This window comes from Lactuca virosa, chromosome 9 (assembly GCF_052849685.1).
Source record: "Lactuca virosa cultivar CGN04683 chromosome 9, Lactuca_virosa_CGN04683_v6, whole genome shotgun sequence".
Taxonomy (NCBI): Eukaryota; Viridiplantae; Streptophyta; class Magnoliopsida; order Asterales; family Asteraceae; genus Lactuca; species Lactuca virosa.
Window position 1 is genome coordinate 118498639 of NC_136434.1, and position 23085 is coordinate 118521723.

Below are 23085 nucleotides of genomic sequence, written 5' to 3' on the forward strand. Positions count from 1 at the left end.
ACCACTTTTAAATTAGATGTTTCTAATTTATTTTTTGAACAACTAATTTGTATTTGTAGTTGTATTTATTTCAAACTTTAAACAAAATTTTATGGATTTGTAACAGTTATTGCTAAATAAATCTCCAATATATGGTTTTGTGCGTGTTTGGATCCCAGGTAGTACTCCTAGGAGTGCTTCAAAATTTTATTTCCTACTAACCAACTTAATCATATACTGTATTAAAATTTTATTTTTTTCTCTCATATGGGTAAATAGCCTATTTTTATATTTTACTAACACATTATTGTCTATAGTTAAATGTTATTTTATTTCAGATCATAAAAAGTAAGTAAATATTTGTTGGTGATTTGTTTCACTAATTATATTTAAGTGTAATGGGTTAACTTGTTGACCAAAAATCAATCTTGATGAATATTAAACAAGTAAGGAAGGTGCGGAATGCACACTTGTTTAAGTTTATTCAAGATTAAAAGTAGACTATCATTTAGGGCGAAGCCCCTGAACGAATGGGGTTTTAACCAATTTTTGGTCAGTTTTCTGGTACTCATGAAATTCATACATTTTCATTATCTGTTCTTTTCTCTTCTGAGTCTTATCCAATCAAAGATTAGGGAGTACCACCCAAATACTTTGATTTGAAAGTGGAATCACAATTCTCAGAATATTCAAATGCCTTTATTACCCCGAATTTATAACAATATTATTATTTTGTATAGTTTGTATATTTTACTTGTAATCCGCCTTCCATTCTCAAACTATGATTCACCTTCACTTATTTTATAACCTCTAATAAAACATGTTTCACCACAACGCCTATATATTTCTATCAAAACATTTAATAACTCTTTTTGCATTTCATGGGTCTGAAATATCTAAAGCATTCGAATCAGCCATTTCTCATTTAATATAAATTCCTGAAAAAAAAATCATCAAAAAATATAATCCTTTTGGTATCCTGTAATATTTTGTATGGAATACCAGACTCTAGCCTCTGACACTTGTATAAATAAAGACCATGATTTGGTTCATGGCAGGAAGTGATGGTAAGACTATGATTTGGCCCATAACATTTACTTAGGGTTGAAATAGACACGTTATGTTATGTATTGTATGTGGTATTTTGGGGAATTCATTAAACTTTGTGTTTACAGTTTATGTTTAAATGTTTCAAGGACTTCTGGTTCCAAAAGAAAGGGTCCGGTCTGATCGTACTGCATCCCCGAAAGATTTATTCCGCACTATCTATTTGATACTCTGATGTTTTTGAGAATTATATATATATATATATATATATATATATATATATATATATATATATATATATATATATATATATATATATATTTGGTTGGTTTTGATTAAATAGTTGTATGGTTTGGTAATTTAAAATCAAAAATTTTATTTAACATTTTTGGGACGCTACACAACCCAACCTTTCAGATAAATGGGTTGTCACTTAGTTGAAATATTTATGTATTTCTCAAATCAACATATTAAATAAGTGAGTTAAACTTGGGTTAACCTATTTCAAATTAAAAAAAAAATAATAATAAATTAACTAAAGATTACATCATTTATATTAATTATAAATTTAAATAAAATTTCAAAGTATGACAAGAACACGATCACAATTCACAAACAAAAATAAATGTTCCGATAACATTAAAAAATATTTAATTTCGACGTGATTTTGAAGAATGGTTAGTGTTGTCAACACTAAGAAAAAAGATAGGAATTATGAATGTATTTTTTAAAACATAAATAATAATACAACATTATAGTTTATAAATTAATATTCAAATTAATATATTTAAATAATTATTAAATTAAATATATATTAAAGTTAAATAGGTTGGTGAGATGAAAACGGATTGATTTTTTATCCAAACCAACCTATTTAATTAAATGTGTTAAATAGATTGACCCATATAACTTAACTTAAATGAGTTGAAAATCTATATTCAACATGTTAATTTTGGGTTGGGTTAAAGAGTTATGTTGATCTTTTCCATTTCGAGTTGGGTTGGGTCAGGTCAATATATTTTTACCCATCAACCCAAACCCAACCCAATTGTTAGACTTATGTTAAATGAACCTCCAAATAATCGTTTTGTGTGTGTTTGTAGCTCAAGCCTCAAGTCATGTGAGTATTGGGGTTATATGATATTTTTCATTTTCATTTACAAGGGTCGGCCCACCACACCTATATATTTCTATCAAAACATTTACATAACTCTTTTTGCATTTCATGGGTCTGAATTCTGAAAGATCTTAAAGCATTCAAATTAATCATTTCTCATTCGATATATAGATTCCTGAAAAATCCATCAAAAAATCTCAATCCTTTTGGTATCCTGGAATACTTAGACATAATACCAAAACTTGCAATAATAAGCGAAATCCAACACAATAATTATTCAAAAAAACCACAATATATTGAATGACATGTGACTCCACGATGACACACGTTAATAAACAAAATGAATATAATAATGATCACGAATGAAATATTTTCTTGAAAACTCTTTACCTAAATCTCAGTGTCAAAAAGACGAATTGTCACTTTTGAAACAACTGCACGAGCAAAAGGTATGTAGCTTAAACTATACCTGAAAAATATTTTATACCACTTACATTATCAAAAAAAAAAAAAAAAAAAAAAAAAAAAAAAAAAAAAAAAAAAGAGCTTGAAAAAAGATGACAAACTTACCAGATGAGTGCACATATCTCACATAGTATGGCAAGGATAGTTAACAACTTACTATGAATCTGCGAATGAATAAAAAAAGGTCAAATCATAAAAAGTCAAAAATATCTGTAAATGGATTGAAGTTATTTATTTTGTTACCCCAAGAGCACAAATGAGAGCTAGAACAACGAATCCAATGTAAATAGATGTTGCATAAATACGAACTGGATCAAACATCATTTGTAGTTGTCGTGTAGCTCCCATAAGAAAAACTGTGCTGTTAAATGGTAAAAAGAAAAAAGATTAGACAAAACAAATAGATTAAAAGTGCAACTTTTTTATAATATAAAAGGAGTATATATAATATATAAATACAAGAAAACATACCTTCCAATAGCCAACAAGTTACCAAAGGTAAACAATACAGCAAACTTAATCGGTATGGCAAACACAATTGTCGACTGCAAAATTACCATTTAGATTTTAGATAGATGATGTTAAATTATGAATAATCATGGCCTTTTTATTCATGCCATCATCAATTTTGTAATTGTTCTTGAGAACATTTAAGTACTTAATGAAAATTTAGTAACATATATGTCAATCAAGATTCAAGCTTGATGCTTGGTGTTAACTTCCATCATCCCAACACTTGAAGGATTATGATTTAGTATAGTTAAGCATAACCCCAATCCCAATTTTACTTGAGATCAAAAACATCTTTCAAACGCAATCGATAATTCGCATTTTCAAGAAAATTAGGGTTTCCATCATAAAAGCCAAACCCATACTTGATTTTTTTTGTTTTTTGTTGGTATCGAATGATCAAAGTAACTAAATAAAACTCAACAGTATCACATTAAAAACTCCTTTCGAAAAAAGCCATATAGTGGAAATGAGATCTTATACAGAAGAGTGTAAATCGAAGTACCAGTAACATACAAAGGAGTCCAGCTAAACAACACGCACCGAAGCCATATAATCTCTGTGTCAAACAAGAAAACAGTGACGTTGTATAAGCTTTTAGGGTTCATCACAGATGATCGTGATTTATGGGAAATTTGCGAAATATTGGGGCAATTGGATAGAGTAATACCTGTGTGGGAGATAAAGAACAGAGACCTTCGGCTTCTTCCAACAGATTGTCTTGTGAGTCGTCATATTCTTCTTCCGCGAACAGAGATTGTGCCTGCTTCCACATTTTTCAGACCTGGATCATTTCATTAATGGCTGCTTTACTCCTTAAACAACTTTCCCAACTGTAATTACAGGGCGTAATCGTAACTTTTGAAATATGAGGGGGTTGTCTGTATATTACTGAATTACAAAAAGAGCAAACTATAGTTTCGGTCCTTGTGGTTTATATCCATCTACAATTTTGATCCAACTTTTGATATGAATAGCCCATATGGTATCCAAAGAATGCACACACAGCCCATGCATCGTTAAATCTAACTATTTGACTATTAAATGTTTTTAAATGCCCATAACAAATCAGTAAAAACATAAAATGAAAGAATTGGTCATGTAAAAACTCCAAACTCAAACCTAAGAACCCTAAAAGGTCGTCCCTACTATCATTTGAACCTGACGTCTTCATCACTGAAGCCACCACCACCTTCACCTCCATTATCGTTGCCCTCACCGTCGTCGCATCCACGACCCAAAGGCCTGGTAGGCTTATTTAAGTCTTGCGGGTTCGGTGTGCGTTTATGTTAGGCTACAATTGTTGTTATTTGTTAGCGGATCGGGGGTAAGCCTGAGTGCTGTTCGTGGTTAGCGGATCGGGGGTAAGCCCGAGTGCTGTTCGTGGTTAGCGGATCGGGGGTAAGCCCGAGTGTTGTTATTGGTTAGCGGATCGGGGGTAAGCCCGAGTGTTGTTATTGGTTAGTGGATCGGGAGTAAGCCTGAGTGTTGTTATTGGTTAGGGGATCGGGGGTAAGCCCGAGTGCAGTTAGTGGTTAGCGGATCGGGGGGTAAACCCGAGTGTTGTCAGTGGATAGCAGAGTTGTTCAAGCCAAGTGAATACTTGGTCTAGTTTAGTATGTGATCGATTGTTTTTCGTTTGAGTTTCATCGGCATGTTTATGTAGGGTTAGCGATAACGACAGTCGGTCGTGGGTTTCATGTTTTATCTTTCCTGTAGGGTGGTATCTGGCCGGGAAGATCTCAAACCAATCAAATCTGCGGATTTTTGGTCAGCATAGTTGATTTGGAGGTTGGTTAGCCTCGTCTTTTGGGCTTTTCTAGAATTTTCGTTGGTGCGTCGGGATGTAAGGTTGTCGGCTATGGCATGGGCGGTGGTTTCTTTCTTCGACTTTTCGATGGGCGGTGCAAGGTCAGGAGGTCTTGGTCGGGTCAGGTCTTCAAGTATTGGGTAGCATGGGTGACAATTGGGATGGCTCGGTCTACTTGGAGGTTGTCTAAGACTTCGGAATCTACAGGTTACGAATAAGGAAGTGGGTCCTTCTCGTCATGGTTTAAGGAGGTTATGTAAAGATGTTTTCATCAGGTTGCGTGGTTTCACAAAATTTAAGGTTGGCAGAATTTTCAGGAGATGATCGACTGATTAAAAGATGTTACAATAGAGGTGATTCAGAACTTGGAGCCTCTGCTTGGATTGGCTTATGAGCCTGGGATGGAACCATTGTTGGCGATGGTTACAGATGTTGGCATTCAAGTGATCTCAACCCGCGTTGAGGGAGTAGGGTTTGGAGAACCCAAGTGGAAGCGAGAACTGATTTCGATGACATAATTTAATTTAAGTGGGGGACAATTGTAACACCAAGTTTCTAGATCAAATCGGTTTAGGGCATCAAGGAGTCAAAGTCATGGTTTTGGGGTAAAACCGGGTGTCATGACGTGACAGGTTGAAATTGAAATGCGTATCCACGGGGGTTTGTCACGACGTGACAAGAGAATAGTCAAGTCGTGAGAGTGGTTGCAACCCGAGCCCACGAATTTTAAGGTTCCCTTCATATTTAAGGATCTTATCTCATGACCTATGGTATTGTTAACACGCTGTCGCGCGCGTATTAAGCAAATAAATTATCACTGTTGGTTGCACTAAAAATATAGCACAGGGAAGCAGGGTCGAATCCTCAGGGACACAGCCTAATGGTCAATGCTTTTTTGCATCAGGCACATCTAGTCAAGAATCATAAATTATTAAGAAGGGAGATTTAATTTTAAACTAAAAACTAAAAATGCAGTGATATTAAATTAGACGAAAATCAATATAAAAAAACGATTTCAGTTTGCTGCGACTTTCCTAATCATGTAACTGATCCAGATCTGATTATTTGAGATGCGTTCTATCTAAGCTGGTACTGAGAAAAACTAACAAGCTCTAGTATAATCTCTTTTACCTTATTTAGTTAACCAAAACAAGCTCTTCAAGTACTCATGCAATATTAGCGCAATCTCTATTGATATGCCCCAAACACTTTGGTCAATCATCCAATACTCGTGACAGTCTTTAATACCAACATTCACTCCCGAGAATGCGACCGACCGTGGAGTTTTGAACATAATTAAATATTTTGGAAATTGTTTCAAAACACGCATAAGTGAAACAGAATATTGTGATTTAACAAGATTTGATAGCAAACTAATACTCTTTATTAACACTCTTCGAAATAAACATCAAAATTGTTACAATTCATACTGCAAAATGTTTCATAATAGCTCAAACTACCAACTAAACTACTACATCAAATCACTATCTAATCTCATGTCAATGGTCCTATCATGACCATCATCTTTTTCTTTTGACATTGGCTTTGTGAACGGATCAACAAGACTCTCTTCGTATGATGCCCAACTCACGACGATGTCACCATCCTCTACACGATGTCGAAATAATGATACTTCCTCTAAATGTGTCTCGAGTTTACCATGGTCCTTGGGCTCTTTAGTCAAGGCGACTACACCCTCATTATCACAAAAGATCTCCAATGGTTCTTTGATGATTGGTACAACTCCAAGACCACCAATGAAGTTCTTAACCATGTAACCTCATTTGTAGATTCACTTACTACAATGTACTCAGACTCGCATGTCGAATTGGCCACAGTATTTTGTTTGGAACTTTTCCATGTAACATCCCCTCCGTTAAGCAATAACACCAATCCCAATTGTGAGCACGAGTTGTCTCTATCAGTCTGAAAACTTGCATCAATGTAACATGGAACTCTCAATTCTTCTTTCCACCATATACCAAGAACATGTCCTTAGTTATTTTCAATTACTTAAGGATATTCTTTACGACCATCCAAAGACTATCATCAAGATTCTCTTGATATCGACTCACCATACTAAGAGCATATGAGATATCAATTATAGTACATGTCATGAAATACATGATCGATCCTATAACAGAAACATATGAGACTCGACTCATTCTTTCCGGTTCTTATTTAGTTATGAGTGATTGATCTTTACGTAATCTTATGTCATGTTGCATTGGTAGATACCCTTTCTTATAATCTTGCATTTTGAACATTTTCAAAACCGTATCTAATTTTTTACTTTGACTTAGTCCAATGAAATGTTTAGATCTATCTCTATAGATCCTAATGCCCAATATGTAAAAATAAAATAAAAATAAAAATAATTCTTTTGCAGAAAAGTCCAAATATTTTAGGCCAGTTTACAAAATAATCATAAATTAATTTGTTACTGGCTAAACCGATAAATAAGGGTCAGAATGCAAACCTTTTATCGGTTTTTAGGATTTTTTTTGTAAAAAATAAAAATTAATTTAAGACTGTTTTGTAAGCTGATCTAAAATATTTAAACTTTTGTAGAGATTTTTCTATAATTAATTATAAAAATTGATATGACATATTAAAAAGACCTGCATTTTTGTGGACAATTGGGTATGTTATATCTTATTCATTTAATCTCAACACTTCATTATCCACTAGATGTAAAACCCATGTATTATACAGGTTGATTAAAAAAGAGATTAAATATCAAAGTGTAAAAATAAATATTTTTTAAAATAAAAGTTTGAAATAAGAAATAAAGAAACATATTAATTGCAATTTAATATCATATTTATGATGTTTAATACTTTACACACACACACTCATATATATATATATATATATATATATATATATATATATATATATATATATATATAGAGAGAGAGAGAGAGAGAGAGAGCTAGGTTCAGATGTTTCTAGCAACTATTGTGTGCATGTATACACCAATGAGAATTGAGAAAATAATAAATCATTAAATAAATCATTTAAGGGTATTATTGTAATATTTGCATATTTAATTATGGTAGATAATTAATATATTTATTATCTCTTTAAATATTGGATATCAAAGTCAAATAGCCGCATCCTTTTTGCTATGGTAGGGTTTATAATCGTCGACTCCTCCTCCATCTGTCGACTCCTCCGCCTCCATCTGTCGATTTAATTCATCAACCCTAATCTTATAACACCCTTTGCTGCAAAACCCAATACACCATCGTGTAGAATGCAAATTGTGGAAACAACAGCTAATAAGGTTGCTTCAAAGTTGTCGGCGAAGTAAATTGCGGCGGAACAAAAAAGGTTTTTTTATTCCGATAGTAATTTTGCTGTTATTTGATTGTTCTAAACGAATTGTAAAAGAGGACGTGTGTTTTTTTGCTAATTACTACTTTATTTTTTGTGGTAATTAGCAATTACACCAAAGAAAAGCCTGGACGAAAAAAAGTTGTTTTTTTATAACAATTAGTAATTTCTTTAATTTGCCTGATGTTTCTAGTTGCTACCAGAGGCTATAATTGCATGATACAACTAAAATTTTAACATAAATTCAACGATGCACCCTTTTATCTTTTTATCATAAAATGGTTTACCGGAAGTATAAAGTTTGTGATAATCTGGGAAATTCTGTCAGAATATGTTAAGGTAAACAATATACTATTTTGTTAGAATTACAGTAATATGTTTATACCTGTGTTGAAATATTTTGTTAGAATTAAAGTATATACTACTTTGTTTTTGATACTTGATTGTTCTAAATTTGTCTTTGATGAAAAGGGTTAAGTTGACATTCTGACAGAATTTGCATGAAAATGGTTAAACTGGAGATTTTTTTTTTTCATATCAGAATGCAAACACATGTTCATTCTATGAGAATATAAATATTACATAAAACATGTGTTGCTAGTAATTCTGACATAATACATTTATACATGCTTTAGAATGTTTATGCATATAGAAGAAAAGACTATGATTTAAGTGCATTATGTAATGTATTCTGTTAGAATTTATTTATATAAATGCATTTTGTTAGAACGTCTTTTGAGAATGTTTGTTAAGAACAAGTATATTTATTTAACTGGTAATGTATCTTATTCTTTCAGAATTGCATGGAGAATGAATTCAATATTGATCATACAAGAGAAATATTTGGAATCGAGTTCAACAACAAGTATATATGCGAAGATCAAGTGGATTATATTCAAGAATGCTATTTTTTAAGAATTATATTCATTTTTTGATGATATTCTATTAGAATATGTATAACTATATTAAAATGTATAAGGATATTAGTCTGTAAGAATATGTATGAATTTATATTTTATTTTCAGATGTGTATTAAGAATGAAATCATAGACCCAACTTGGATGCATATGAATAATATCTAAAATTCTTAAATCAAGTTAATTATCAAAAATATTTTCATTGGAAATATATTCTGCAAGAATAAAATCGAAAATATATTTACTAGTTTATGGTTGGCATTCTGTCATCCTGACAGAATAAAATCGGATTTTTAAATTTGAATTAATTTAAAATATTCAGATTTTTAAAAATAAAGGAATTAATTATCCCTAAAACTCTAAAAATTTCCTTTTTTAATATAGGTTAATTGACTAAAATGCCCTTATGCTGAAATTTGTGTGATTATATGATACATGTTACCCTACTGTAATATCATAGACCTTCAGATCATACCCTTTGATTCTATTCCATCCGGTGGTCAAGATCTGTGCATTATGACACACAATAGTTAGTAAAAACAAAATAACCTAATCATATATATATATATATATATATATATATAATATATATATATATATATATATATATATATATATATATATATATATTATGTGAAAACAAAATATATATATAGTTAGTAAAAACAAAATAACCTAATCATATATATATATATATATATATATATATTATGTGGCTTTTTAATTTTAAAAATTAAAAAACCAAAGAATTGACATGTGAATATTATTTATTTCAAAAATATCACAAAATGACAAGTGTCAAAACTCATGAGAGGTTGACATGTGACAATTGATCTTCATTTATTATAGTTGATTGAACAATCAAACGGTTGTTTTATTTAACGGTTTTCTGGAATATCGGGAGAAAAAAATAAAATATGAGGTCAAATACGCAGAAAACTCATAGTAAGAGGGTGTTTTGTGTAAATTTATCCATACACGAGGGGAGTAAAATGAAAATAACAATCAATAATACTCGATTCCAAGTCTGTTCGATTTGTTCCCTTCTTCTAAAACCCTCGTGGTCTCGAGAACCCTAGATTGAATCACAGTGGATAGAGAGCGGGAAGATGTCGTCCACGCTGTTAGAGCTGACTAGAGCAGCTCACGAGGAAACTGAGAAATTGGAGAGACTGATAGTGAAGGATCTACAGAATGTACCGGCGTCGAACAAGGATCGCCTCTCGCAAAGCCACCGTGTGCGCCATATGATCGACCAAATCACCTCCACTACTCACAAACTTGTAAGATTTCTTGTTCTTTCTACTTTTTTTGTCGTGATAGTATGTAATACTCGCTTGGTTTGATTTTTTTTGGCATTCAAAAGGGGAATGCTTGTGTAAGCTGTATGTTTTTTGAAACTGAGCAGAATTAATTTTAATTTAGTGAAAATGTTCACCTAAAGAATCTAATACTGTAGGTATTCAGTTTGCAATAGTTTCTTGTTCATCTGATAAGTATTAGCCTGGCGTAATTCGTAAAAGTCATAGCGTACTTCTGTTTATTTCATATTTCTTTTGAAACACAGGAGTAAGACTTTTGACTTGTTTGATTACATTACTGGTTGTATGATTGTAGATTGAAATATATGAAGACAAAGACAATGCTAGGAAAGATGAAATCGCAGCCCTTGGTGGACAAACTGCATCTGGGACTAATGTTTTTAGTGCATTTTATGACCGATTGAAAGAGGTCAGTGTTACAGCTTATTTACTGTAGTTTCTAGCATCTTTATTTATAAGTAGGACCTCAATAAGCTCCTAAAGGAGATATATGTGGATAAAATAGTTTGGTCTGCATATCCTTAAAGATTTAGTTTCTTATACAGATTCGGGAGTATCACAGACGTCATCCATCAGCACGTGTCATTGACACCACTGATGAATATGAGGAATTACTTCAAGAGGAACCACAACTTGAGTTCAGTGGAGAGGTTAGTCACTCTCTATGTTTCTTTTAGCATCTAAATATACATACTTTGCATATAATTTTATAAATAAATTGAGGTATTCTTACATTGCACTCTCATTATTATTGGCACATTCAGTTTGTTGCACAATCTTTTGCTTTGTTTTATCTTATTAGTGAGACTCATTCTTTGCAGGAAGCCTATGGACGCTACCTAGATATGCATGAGTTGTACAATGACTACATCAATTCCAAGTTTGGAAAGCAACTTGATTATTCTTCATACCTTGAAGTGTTTTCACAACCACATAAAATCCCCCGGAAATTGAAAATGACAAGGTAATAAATAATCACTGTTTATCCGTGTTTATATGCACAATAAAAAAGATCTTTAGCCATGATTTTATTTTGTTTCTTCAGGCAGTATAGAGAGTATTTGAGCAAAATGATGGAATATCTAGTGTATTTCTTTGAGCGTACAGAGCCCCTGCAAGATCTTGATAGATTATTCTCAAAGGTTCTTACTCTTTTATTGGATAATCATCATCGTTTTCTTTTAACCATTTGCATGCTATTCTTTTTCTGAACTTGTATAATTAGATACATTACAAATTTACAAATCTTCAAACGATTAGTTGCTAATCACTGGATTTGGATCAGGTTTCAGCAGAGTTTGAAGAGCAATGGGCAAATGGGAAAGTAGATGGATGGAAGAATGAAGGTCAAGAAAATGGACATGTTTCTGATGAACATACTTCAATTGATCTTGACTACTATAGTACAGTTGAAGAGCTTGTTGAACTTGGTCCTGAAAAATTAAAGGAGGTAGAAAGAACATATTACACAGTCTATTTAGAAACTTTTCACCATATCTTTATAAAAAGTTACTTAATTTACTATCTTCTTGCTCTTTAGGCATTAGCTGCACTTGGATTAAAGACAGGAGGCACTGTTCAACAACGTGCAGAAAGACTTTTCCTCACAAAGGTATTATTATTGATCACTTTATATGCTGTTATCTTTTAAAAAATGAAAGAAATGAAATTATTAGTTAAAAGGGTGTTCTTAGATTAGAATTTACAAGGCTAATAGTTGTAATGTTGAAGAAGAATGTCAAAAACTCAAAATCAAAATTCATTTCCATTTACATTGAGACCTTACTTGCAGGTTTTGGGGCATATGTAATCTCACTGTGAGTAGTGTTATTATTATTTCATGGAACTTATATTTTGTTAAATGTTAAATAGAATCTTACATTTTAATCATGCAGAATACGCCTCTTGAAAAGCTTGATAAGAAGCATTTTGCAAAAGGTTCAAGAAAGCCTCAACAGAATGGTGGTGTTGCTGTTTCAAATCAAGAAGATGATTCAAAAAACATTGCCCTAATGGAAGCCAAGATAGAGAAGCTATGTGAGATTTTGTCAGAGGTAAACTAAATCATTCTTTTTTTAATTTTTATTTTTTTAGACGTTTCTAATTTTTTTTTTTACCTTTTTCAGACAATCATGCGAACAAAAGAGAATGTTGAGAAGAAACAGGCTTTGACATATGAGGAAATGGAAGCTGAAAGAGAGGATGTAAGATAGGTTTATCATTATCATTTTCATTATTATTAATTAATAATTATTATTTTTAGGAGGAAGTACCTGATATTGAGAGTGATGATGAGGATCAACAAATATATAATCCTTTAAAGTTGCCAATGGGTTGGGATGGAAAGCCTATACCATACTGGCTCTATAAGCTTCATGGCCTTGGACAGGTAATATTTCTAATCATGAATGGAATGGAATTGAATGACAATGGAATGGAATGACTCATTACTTTTATAGGAATTCAAATGTGAGATATGTGGAAACTATAGCTATTGGGGAAGAAGAGCATACGAGAGGCATTTCAAGGAATTTAGACATCAATATGGCATGCGTCGCCTTGGTATTCCAAATACCAAAAACTTCAATGAAATCACATCAATAGAGGTACTACGATTTATTATTATTATTATTATTATTATTATTTTTTGTACTAAAAAAGGTTAAAAGGTAATTTAAATTTGGGTACAATACAGGAAGCACAAATACTATGGGAGAGAATAAAAGAGAAGCAAGGGGTGAACAAATGGAGACCAGAGCTTGAGGAGGAATATGAAGACAGAGAGGGGAATATTTACAATAAAAAGACATACACTGATCTTCAACGTCAAGGCTTGATTTGATATAGAGAAGCAAGTAAGTGTTGAAAGAATCTTTTATAAAAAAAAAATAGTTTTTGGAAAATGATTTTTTATATTTTGTTGTGTTCTTATTTTCAGTTCCAGTGATTGTGTGAGGGTGTGATGTGAAGTTTGTATCAATGAAGGAGCAGAAAGGAAGGAGATTTTGATCGGAATTTTCTGAATGATGTTATGTATGACTATGAGTTGACTTGTTTTTTTTTTTTTTTTTTTTTTTTGATACTTTGTAGTCAAATTCTAGTTTTTAGATATTTATACATACAAGTAAACCAGCCTCTTCTCAATCTGTTTGATATTTTTCATGCATTAGATTACTAATTGAGTTTATTGAATGTTCTCTACTTTGTCCTATACTATTAGGGTTTATTCGAGCATAAAGATGATCAAAGTTTTTTTTTATTTTTTTTATTTTTTTTTATTTTATCTATAATATAAGTATTTATCTGAACATAAAGATAACCAGAAAGTTTCTGAATATATATGGATAATTGATTAAGTTTTTCTGTATTTTGCCCTACAAAATAAAGTATTTATATACAATTAATTTCAACTATCATAAACATGAAGTTAAAATTTCAATATATATCACGTACCAACGTCAATTAACTTTATAATATAACATTACAACAAATATCACGATAAAAATATGATTATAATTTATAAATTTAAATAAACTAGGAATACATAACATCCAAACTTACAAAACATAAAATTACCTATTTTGCACCAACCATTTGTACATTTTAACACAAACCGAATATATATAATCATATACTTGGTCCTTTTGACACAAACAACGTTAACTATCTCCCCTTTTCCAAACGTGTAAAGACTAAAAAATCACCATAAACAAGCTTTCCATGAGACAAAGAACACCAAAATCGTGTTTAAACTATGATGACATAACTTAGGTAACCTATCAATTCATCCTTCCAAATCCCCCTTACACCTACTCTTCTCTCCTATATATCTAAACATTTTTTATTACCTTTTCCCAAACCAAAAAAAAAAAAAAAAAAAATTACAAGTTAGCCTAATGAGCCCAATTCTATACTCTTTTATCCCGTATCACACTATCATTCTAATTCATAAACTTCCTGCAATTTGGCGCATTACATAAACATGGAACTTTGCATTCATCACTTTCATCTGGATCAAACAAGTAATCATACCTACAAACACAACCAAAAAACTTTCAAATTTTGTTACAATTTTAGTTAAATAGCAAATAACTTTGAAATGTAGTTAAAAAAAAAAAAACTCACGTTAGTTCATCTCCTGTTGTCACATTAGTCCTTGCAATAAGCACAATTCGGCTTTCATCACCACCCACACTCATAATCCTCGCATAGCAATTTGGCATACACTATTCAAAGTTGAAACAATTTCAATAAATTATAAATAGCATCCATGTTTCAGTTTTAGTCCTTATTTGAGGTTCTTATAACATTTTTGGTCCATTTATGACGTAAAATGACTCCAAAAATATATTCATTTTACTTGGACACAGGGACCAAAATGTTACAAAAAACTCAAATAAGGGCCAAAATTGCAAGTGGAAACTTTCTGGGACGAAAATTGGAAAAAAAAAACAAAGTATACTTGTGGACCAAAAATGTAATTTACACTTTCTTCTTCTTCTTCTTATTATTATTTTTGTGAAAATGTTAATGTATTAAAAGGACTTACGGAATGGTTTATTAGGCGTGCTACGTTTCCTTTATCTGTAGCGTCCACCACCACTTCTTCACTGATTTTGAATAGCTGAAAAAACAAGATTTTTCATTTTTCAGTGAAATGACTAAAATACCCTTTTAGTGTATTATACGAGAAAAGAGTAAAAAAGAAACCCACGTAGCAGTCTTTGCCTTCTCTTCTATACGATGCTTCCCTTAAATCCGCTACACTCCGTCTCACTTGTTCGCCACGATACTCGAGAACCTGCATATATATTTCACAAAAAGTGAGTGAAATGACTAAAATACCCTTGATAACAAGAAAATTCTAATTTTTTTTTTAAAACCATTTCTCCTTCCATGATGTTTCGGCGTGCAAAGAGACCCCATCCATGTATCCCCGATCTACCAAAGCAAACGCGATCATTTTCTGTTCTCTGAATTTACAAAAAAAAAAAAACCAAAAATTTTAGAAAATTTGTAATAAAATAAAGTTTTGTTTAAAAAAAATGCAAAAAGTTTGCCTGTAAATGACGTAATCTTTCTCTAAAAGTAGAAAAGCTTCGAGGTTCTTGCATTTCCTGTTAGAAACAAATGTATCCATCAGATGAGTTATTAAAGCTAAAACAAGATTTATTATTATTATTATTATTTTGAAAAAAAAAGGATAAAATATTAATTATTATTACTCTGAGGCTGTTTAACCGTTGTATTGTTGTTAAAGAATGATGACATGGTCTTGTAACACGGTGGACAATTAGCCCCTCTGACTTCTAACAAACACAAATTAAAAACAATTAAGGGGTATGAATGAACATATGGCTAAACCTCGAGGTTGATAATGAAAAATGTGGACAAATTATATTAGACTACCTTATTGTCTGATCTAATGTGCACTCTGCATCTAGCTGCTGAAAATGGTTCAGCCTCATTGGAAATTTCAGAAATTGAAGCTTTTTCAGGTTGTAATTGTAATCTTCTAGAAGAAATCAATCTTGAACCATTCTTGTTGTTGTTTAATAGTAAACTTTTTGCCGAAATTACCCCTCCAGGTGTTTGAATTATTAAAACAGTATCTGGATTTGGTGCCCTAAAATAAATACCAAGATTCAGAACCCAAAAAAAAAAGATTAAAATTTTTTAAAATCCCAAATGGTTTACCTGTGATAAGCACAATAAGACACCATTCTTGTAATCTGCTTCCCATTCTTTTCAAGAGAATGCAACTGTGGAAATAAAAAATAAAAAAATCACATCTTTATAACTTTTTCTTTTTTCCATTTTGAAAAAAGATTGATGGATTTTGACAAAAGTAGCCTCACCTCCATTCGATAGCCAGCTCTTGATGCACATGTGGCATGGTAATAAGTGGAACATTTTGAACATTGTGTACATGATCCATGAATTTGCTTACAAACAACACATATCTGACACAAAAACAAAGAAAAAAACTCAAGATATTTATGAAATGTACTATTTTTTTTTTATATAAAGTAAAAAGTAAAAAAGATAGTAAATACCTTTACAAAAGAATTTGATGGAATACTTAAAATCCCAAGTGCAGGTTCCATTTTTTCATCACTTGCAAAACAAACTTCAGGTCTAAACCATGCACATGTAACATGGACCCACAGTGGGTCCACATCAGTAGGCTTCAAAGCACCACCTGAAAAAAGGATATTTTATTTTTTTATTTAAATTTAATAACTTATTCATGAAAAAAGATTTATTAAAGTTGATACCTTTCACAGGACAAAGGCAACATTCGCGTTCGATATCTGGTGTCTCACATGATCTGCATACCCATGATGTGAAATCTTGAACATTTCTTGCACCATAACATTCTTGATGCACAGCTATTTGACACCTGTCATGTTTAGATTTAGATTTCTTTCTTTTATATCAATGGGACCCACAAATGTTTAAAAAAAGAAAGATAGGATCTTGACCTGATGCATATAATGATTTTATTGTAGTCCCAATCTTCAATCCAACGACACACAGCACAACGTTCAGTTGTCCACTTGGCATTTACAGGTTCGTATTTTTCTATAAAATATTAAAAAACAAAAAAACAAAATTGTTAACTTTATTTCCAATTTCTAAAAACCAGGACATATATGTATCATATATATATACCTTGTAGAAAACTAAGCAGTTTCTGCTTTCGGGCTTTTAAAGAAGGGCGTTTTAGGGAATTCACGGAAACAACAGTACGAGCATGATACTCGGCTACTTGAAGCATCTGAAAGATAACATTTTTTGGGTGATTATACCAAAATCTTGAAAAATTTAATGAAAAAATGTAGGAAATTAGAAAATGTACCCATTGTTCAAGTGGCAACAAGGAGTCCTTCACTTTAATGCTAGTTTTCCAATTTTTCACTTTTGACCCTGTATGTCTCTCCCATTCACTAAGTGCTAGTTTTTCTGTCCCACAAGATCCACACTTGCACACAACCCTTTAACAAAAAATATAAAATTTATTCCATTTCAGAAAAAAAGATATATATGTTTCCCTTAATGGTTGACACATATAGTGAAAAAAACAATCTTTAAGCTTAAAACTTATGAATCATGCGTTTTCTTGATTATAGTCAAACATGAGTTACTCAAAATGCTTACAAATGCAAGCTTGGAAAGTACACTCCTTCAACCCCTGTGCAAACAACAGTGACTTTATCAGGAAGCACCATTTCCTCTTGCTTTTTATTACATCTGGAAGCCAAAATACATTGTTATTTAGAAATAATGAACTGTTGAGAAATTTATATAAAGATTCAAGATTCAAGAGTTACCTATGTTTAGGTTGACAAGTTTCTGAATCTGATAACTCAAAATTGAACTTAGCTTTGCAATCTGGGCAATAGTAATCAGTTGCCCCAAGATCCTACAAAATGATTTTGACTTTGTAAGACTTTATAAAGAAAAGAGACCAAAAGAAAATCAAGATTGATGAGAACCTTAAAATGATGACCGGATATTTTGTCACATTCTGCGTGTACCCATACTTTACAACCATCACATCGTACCTAAATTAATCAAATTTGTCACCAAATTTAGTTCTTGATTGATAAATGAAGGAGCTTTTTGTAAAAAAGATTTTAAATTTCCTCACCCAACTAACAGTATCCGCACGATTCCATATCTTTTTGCATATCCCACAATAATGTTTCAATTTTGTCAACTAAAATAAAGAAAGCATTTCATCAAACACTTGGTAGACAAGACCATCATAATAACCAAGAAAGTGAATGAAATGAAACCACAAACCTTAGCACACGTATTACAAAGCAAACGGTTATTAGGAGATGTGTCATTCATTTTTCTTAACATTCTAAGAGATATGGTGGACCCACATCCTTCACATGATTGTGAGTGACGTCTATTAGATACTTCCTGCAAAAAAAAAAAACATTTTTATTGTTACACAGATATAATAGGATACTGAATGACTGATGTCAATGAGACAAAAACTTGCCTGCTTTTGAGAGATACGTTGATGTTCAAGATTTTGAACTCCTCTAGGGATAGAATCAAGATAATCTAAGTTACCAGCTGCTGCATTAATTTCAACCATTAACATTTCTGTAAATCCATGTTCTGCTAAAAACGCTTCTTCTATAGCAGAACGAAGAACACTTGGCTCATTATCATTCAAGTCAGTTTGACCTTGAAACCTGTCGACATTTTCTACAAAAGAATATATCATTCCACTTTTAATCCACGCATAATCCCTCTGTGTACCATTTCCAGAATACCCAAAAAACATGACGCAATAAGCACCATCAACACGAAATCCAAGAACTTGTTGAGGCGCATGCAATACAGGATCAAGAACAATGGCTGGCCAAGCTGGATAATGTTTCCCTGATTTTGCCCACACGATGTCGCCAGGAGAAAATTCATCGGGTTGTTTGATGTTTGTGTCATCATTATCGTCGTCGTCATGTTGTGAATTTAATCTGGAATACTTTGTCATCTCGAAGCTCTTGTATTCTTCATCTTCGAATTCTTCAAACTTTGGTAGAGATTTGCGACATTTGTAGCTAACTTTATCCCCGACATGTTTCTTGGTTTGAATTTGATCTCGGGGTTTTGGGATTTTGAGGGTGGATTTGTCTTTAATAGGAGTGAATTCATGGTCGAAGTGTGAATCTTGATTGACATCGACTTTTGTTTTTTCTTTCTTCCAGTTATCGAGAATTGAATCGTTGAAACGAGATGGGAGTACCTGAACACGACCTCGGGAAGTTCTTACCAACGGCGGCCGTGGTTTAGCCGGTCGTACTGTATCATTGTTGATAGCATTACTGTTATCTTCCAACTCCCTTTTTGGTGCAATTGGTTTCGAGTCAACGATCACCACTGCGCCGGTGTCGCTGCAGAAGCTAGGGATAACGCCGGCGGCGAAGTGAAATCCCAATTCACTCAACGTAATGATCCCGGCGGCAACCTCTCCGAGCAGATGCAGAGGGTAATAACCATGGCCATGGCTGCCGTTTTTAGACTTTCGTTTCTTTCGAGATTTCCCCGACCATTCGTCGTCATCTCCGCCTCCGCCCGACTCACTAACTCGACAACGCTTCAAACTCGGCATTGCCGATTTCAACTTCCGCTTGATTATCATTCCTCTAATACTCCCAACACCCAAAAATCCACTCTTTCCGAAACCCTAACCACCAAGAACCTCAATTCACAAAACCTAATCGTCTAATTGAAGAAAACCAACACTTACCTGAAAGAAATATCCAAATGGGTGTTCGAATAATCAACCGAAACAACAGAGTACCCGACAAAAACAAGAGATTTGGGAGGGAAATTTGATGAATTGATAGAAATTTCAAGGTTGTGAATTAGGGGATCTCTCTCTTTCTCTCTGTTCCACGAAGTCACTGATAAAATAAGTCGATATGAGTTGTTTTAATTAACATTACCACTGCACATTACATACAATCTCTATTTCGTGAAACAAACGTTAAAAAAAGAAACCCAAACCAAACTTCATGTCATGTGGAGAGAAGATTATAAAATAGGGAAGAAAGATTTATTTAACTGTAAATATTTTCGTTTCTTTTTGGACATATAGATACAATGTCATGTATCTATAGATGGACTGCTTCAGAGGAGAGAGAAAGTGAGTTTTATGTTAACTTACTTACGCTTAATTGGGTCTCAAACAAAGCCCACTTCCAACTTCTTTCAGACAATCTTCTTCTTCTTCTTCTTCTTCTTCTTCTTCTTCTTCTTCTTCTTCTTCTTCTTCTTCTTCTTCTTCTTCATTCGTCAAATGAAATTTGTGTACTTTCATCCATGAAACTATGTAATTTAACTTCCTGTTAGTTTTAGATAAAGACACCAAAAAAGGGGATGAAATTTGAATACATATATATGTTATGGGTTCTTTAGGACTTCAATTATTTTGTTTATAAAGATTTCTTTGCTTGCGAAATGTGAAATTTAAAGAAACAATTTCAACTTTGGCAATTGGGCACATAGTCCCGCCAAGTCTTGTTACAGTGATCTTTCTTTTTAATTTATAAAGATGTAACCAAAAATATTATGATGGGCAAATTCGGGATTTCAAAAAGTTTAGATTTAGTGTTTGCATAAAAATGTCGTCTTTATGGTTTTTGGTGGAAGATAAATGGGTGTACAATGATTTGTTGCTGTCAAAGGCCATTCGTCATGAGCTTTTTTAGACCTTTTTCCGGTGGGGAAACAGCCATCTGAGGCTGGCCGGAAGTTCGCCGGAGCCATGAAACATATGTTAAAAAAATGAGGTGGATTGAAAGAGACACACCGAAAAGCCAAAAGGAGATTTATATGTATGAAAGTCTTATCAATATCATGGTTCTATGAGCTTGGAATGAAGGTTGTTCGTTTAGATATGCAAAAGAGTAAAAGGATCAGCTTTTTTTTTTTTTTTTTTTTTCTTTTTTCTTTGATGGGATCAATTATAAAAAGAATATTTACGGATATTTTGTAAACCAATAGGCAATATTACATAATAATAATATTTTTAAGAAAACCCAAAAAACCGTCGTTCAAAATTTTTCTTACCTACTTTTCTCAGACAAACATTTCAAAGAAAATGTTTTTTCAAAGTTTTCAATCATTATTAAATTTTGCGAGCTATTAATATAATCAAAAATTGTTTTTCAAATTTTATTAGACCTACTGGAATACATATCACGGAGGTGTCTGTGGTCCATTTGGCAACGACCACGGTCCGTAAACACCGCCCCGATGGGTTGTGAGCGGCTGTGGTCGTAGTGATTTGTGGTGTACACAATGAACCACAACAACCAATGGGAGATGTCATGCATCTTTGACTCGTTGACTAGCCGTTAAACGGCTCAAATTCATTTTTTTAAATCTTAATACATTTTCAACTATAAGTACAACCGCATACAATCATAATTTTCATACAATTCTTCTTTACCTCTATTTACATACACCCAAGTTTATTTTGTCAAAATTCAAATACCATGTATCACAATCAAAATACCCCACCAAGTAATCGAAATTGCAATCCCGTTAATGCTTTTGCGGTAGATACAACTCCATGTCAATATCCGAATATGAAATCACTTCAAGATGGTTTTATGAACTTACTCAAAGGTGGTTCTCCTATCTCACAAACTCAACTTTTTCAACAACCATGCCAAGTTTTCTCACCTTATCAACAACCATAACAAGTTTTCTCACCCTATCAACAACCATATCCACAAAACTTCCAATTCGCTTTCGTATATCAACAACCTTTCCAACCACAACCACAACCTTCACCACTCAAACCTTCACAGACACATTTTTCACCATCGGATTCTCTGGATTAGCCAAAACACAACAAGAACAACCTTGACCAACAAGGAAGAAAGAAAAAAAATCCCGCTAAAACCACTCAACACGAAAGGGTGGTTTAGACAAGGATGAAGAAGTGAATTTAGCACAAGCGTGAGTTTTAGCTTCCTAATACCCCTTAGTTTGAGATGCTCAAACATCTAGTGGTTTTTGGGAAAATTTTTGAACCATTTTCTATGATTTAATGAGGAATTAAAGCCGAAACCCAACCAAATTTCTTCAAAGTAGTGCGATTTGAGGTTGAAATGTACCGAATTCGGCGAAAATTTCAGCAATATTCTTACCAACATACACAAAAGTGAGTCAAGCGATGTTGATGTAATTAGCACGTCCATGGAACAATATGAAAAAACAACAGCAACCCACAAACCTTTCCCTTTGTCAAACCTTGGCTAAAGTTGAAGGATGCTCCAAAATGGAAACTGTTGGAAAGAGTGTCCAAGATCATTACCTATTGATAATATTTCTAATAATAACATGGTCATTTTGGGTTGCCTCAAGACCCAAATTGAGTAGAATAAATAAAGAAGAATTTAGTTTGTTAATAATTATGATTTAATAATTAATTTAAAACTAATTGGAAATATTTTTGGAATTAATTAAACAGATTAATTAATTAAATGGTTGAATATTGATTAACCAATAGTTGATTAATCAAGAATGTTACAGAACCCTTACCCTTACAGGAGTAATGGTTGGACGAAATCTCTCTTGGATAAGAAAGGATTTCAAAATTTGCTCTCATCCCACATGATATGGATGACAAATCCTTAGAAGGAATCCAATGTTATATATAGGGTCTTAGGGATCTCATTCTTCCTTGCACCTTGGATTAACAAATTTGCAAACCCTTCTTCCTCTCTCTATAGGGACGATTTCTAACCATCTTAGGGTTTGTGAAATTGACCCTTCTCCTAGTTATTTTTATTCCACTCTTTGGTTTCATTGGGTGTGATACCATTAGAGGGATTCTGGTTTGGGTCATCTCGTCCAAAAAACCTCGAGGAGGACAAGATCTCAAGCATAGAGATCAAGGGCTACATAAGAGGTATGTTATCCTATTTATGTTTTATGTTTTTCATAAGGTAGCAGTAATAGCATGGACCTTAGATCCTAGGGTGCATGTACACTTAGTTAAATCTTTGATTGTTTCTGCTACCTAGATAAAGTTTATTG

General features: G+C 32.7%; 3 protein-coding genes across 3 annotated transcripts; 1 reads left to right on the top strand and 2 right to left on the bottom strand.

Moving 5' to 3' along the window:
• Window positions 1-2416: 2416 nt before the first annotated feature.
• Window positions 2417-3962, bottom strand: LOC145138411 (Got1/Sft2-like vescicle transport protein family). Its single transcript, XM_079072503.1, has 6 exons — window positions 3789-3962; window positions 3624-3677; window positions 3080-3153; window positions 2852-2969; window positions 2714-2772; window positions 2417-2612 (listed from the first exon to the last, which is right to left on the bottom strand). Exons 1-6 carry the CDS (start codon window positions 3891-3893, stop codon window positions 2534-2536), a joined length of 489 nt encoding a protein of 162 aa, XP_078928629.1. The 5' UTR covers window positions 3894-3962; the 3' UTR covers window positions 2417-2533.
• Window positions 3963-10219: 6257 nt separating this feature from the next.
• ATO (splicing factor-like protein) lies at window positions 10220-13652 on the top strand. Its single transcript, XM_079072887.1, has 13 exons — window positions 10220-10467; window positions 10802-10915; window positions 11052-11156; window positions 11328-11470; window positions 11552-11648; window positions 11792-11956; window positions 12047-12118; window positions 12402-12560; window positions 12633-12710; window positions 12770-12895; window positions 12966-13112; window positions 13202-13361; window positions 13445-13652. The coding sequence occupies exons 1-12, from the start codon at window positions 10294-10296 to the stop codon at window positions 13346-13348; spliced, it is 1527 nt and encodes a 508-aa protein (XP_078929013.1). The 5' UTR covers window positions 10220-10293; the 3' UTR covers window positions 13349-13361; window positions 13445-13652.
• Window positions 13653-13999: 347 nt separating this feature from the next.
• LOC145136817 (histone-lysine N-methyltransferase ATX4-like) lies at window positions 14000-20082 on the bottom strand. The gene is made up of 21 exons (XM_079070932.1): window positions 18524-20082; window positions 18316-18441; window positions 18161-18229; window positions 18006-18074; window positions 17841-17932; window positions 17668-17760; window positions 17369-17504; window positions 17182-17287; window positions 16992-17091; window positions 16785-16909; window positions 16563-16708; window positions 16365-16469; window positions 16204-16268; window positions 15916-16132; window positions 15732-15815; window positions 15567-15623; window positions 15390-15479; window positions 15221-15307; window positions 15056-15130; window positions 14632-14732; window positions 14000-14538 (listed from the first exon to the last, which is right to left on the bottom strand). Exons 1-21 carry the CDS (start codon window positions 19670-19672, stop codon window positions 14448-14450), a joined length of 3183 nt encoding a protein of 1060 aa, XP_078927058.1. The 5' UTR covers window positions 19673-20082; the 3' UTR covers window positions 14000-14447.
• Between the last annotated feature and the right edge of the window lie 3003 nt (window positions 20083-23085).

Bases quoted from the DNA above. Each gene is read 5' to 3' on its own strand.
- LOC145138411 (XM_079072503.1), bottom strand. From the start codon at position 3,893: ATGTGGAAGCAGGCACAATCTCTGTTCGCGGAAGAAGAATATGACGAC. The intron at 3,678-3,788 runs GTATTACTCTAT...TGTTTGACACAG, and splicing joins GTTCTTTATCTCCCACACAG to AGATTATATGGCTTCGGTGC. The intron at 2,613-2,713 runs GTAAGTTTGTCA...AATATTTTTCAG, and splicing joins GAGATATGTGCACTCATCTG to GTATAGTTTAAGCTACATAC.
- ATO (XM_079072887.1), top strand. From the start codon at position 10,294: ATGTCGTCCACGCTGTTAGAGCTGACTAGAGCAGCTCACGAGGAAACT. The intron at 10,468-10,801 runs GTAAGATTTCTT...GTATGATTGTAG, and splicing joins CCTCCACTACTCACAAACTT to ATTGAAATATATGAAGACAA. The intron at 10,916-11,051 runs GTCAGTGTTACA...TTTCTTATACAG, and splicing joins TTTATGACCGATTGAAAGAG to ATTCGGGAGTATCACAGACG.
- LOC145136817 (XM_079070932.1), bottom strand. From the start codon at position 19,672: ATGATAATCAAGCGGAAGTTGAAATCGGCAATGCCGAGTTTGAAGCGT. The intron at 18,230-18,315 runs GTTTGTGGTTTC...TCTTTATTTTAG, and splicing joins TTTGTAATACGTGTGCTAAG to TTGACAAAATTGAAACATTA. The intron at 16,269-16,364 runs GTGAGGCTACTT...TTATTTCCACAG, and splicing joins GAGCTGGCTATCGAATGGAG to TTGCATTCTCTTGAAAAGAA.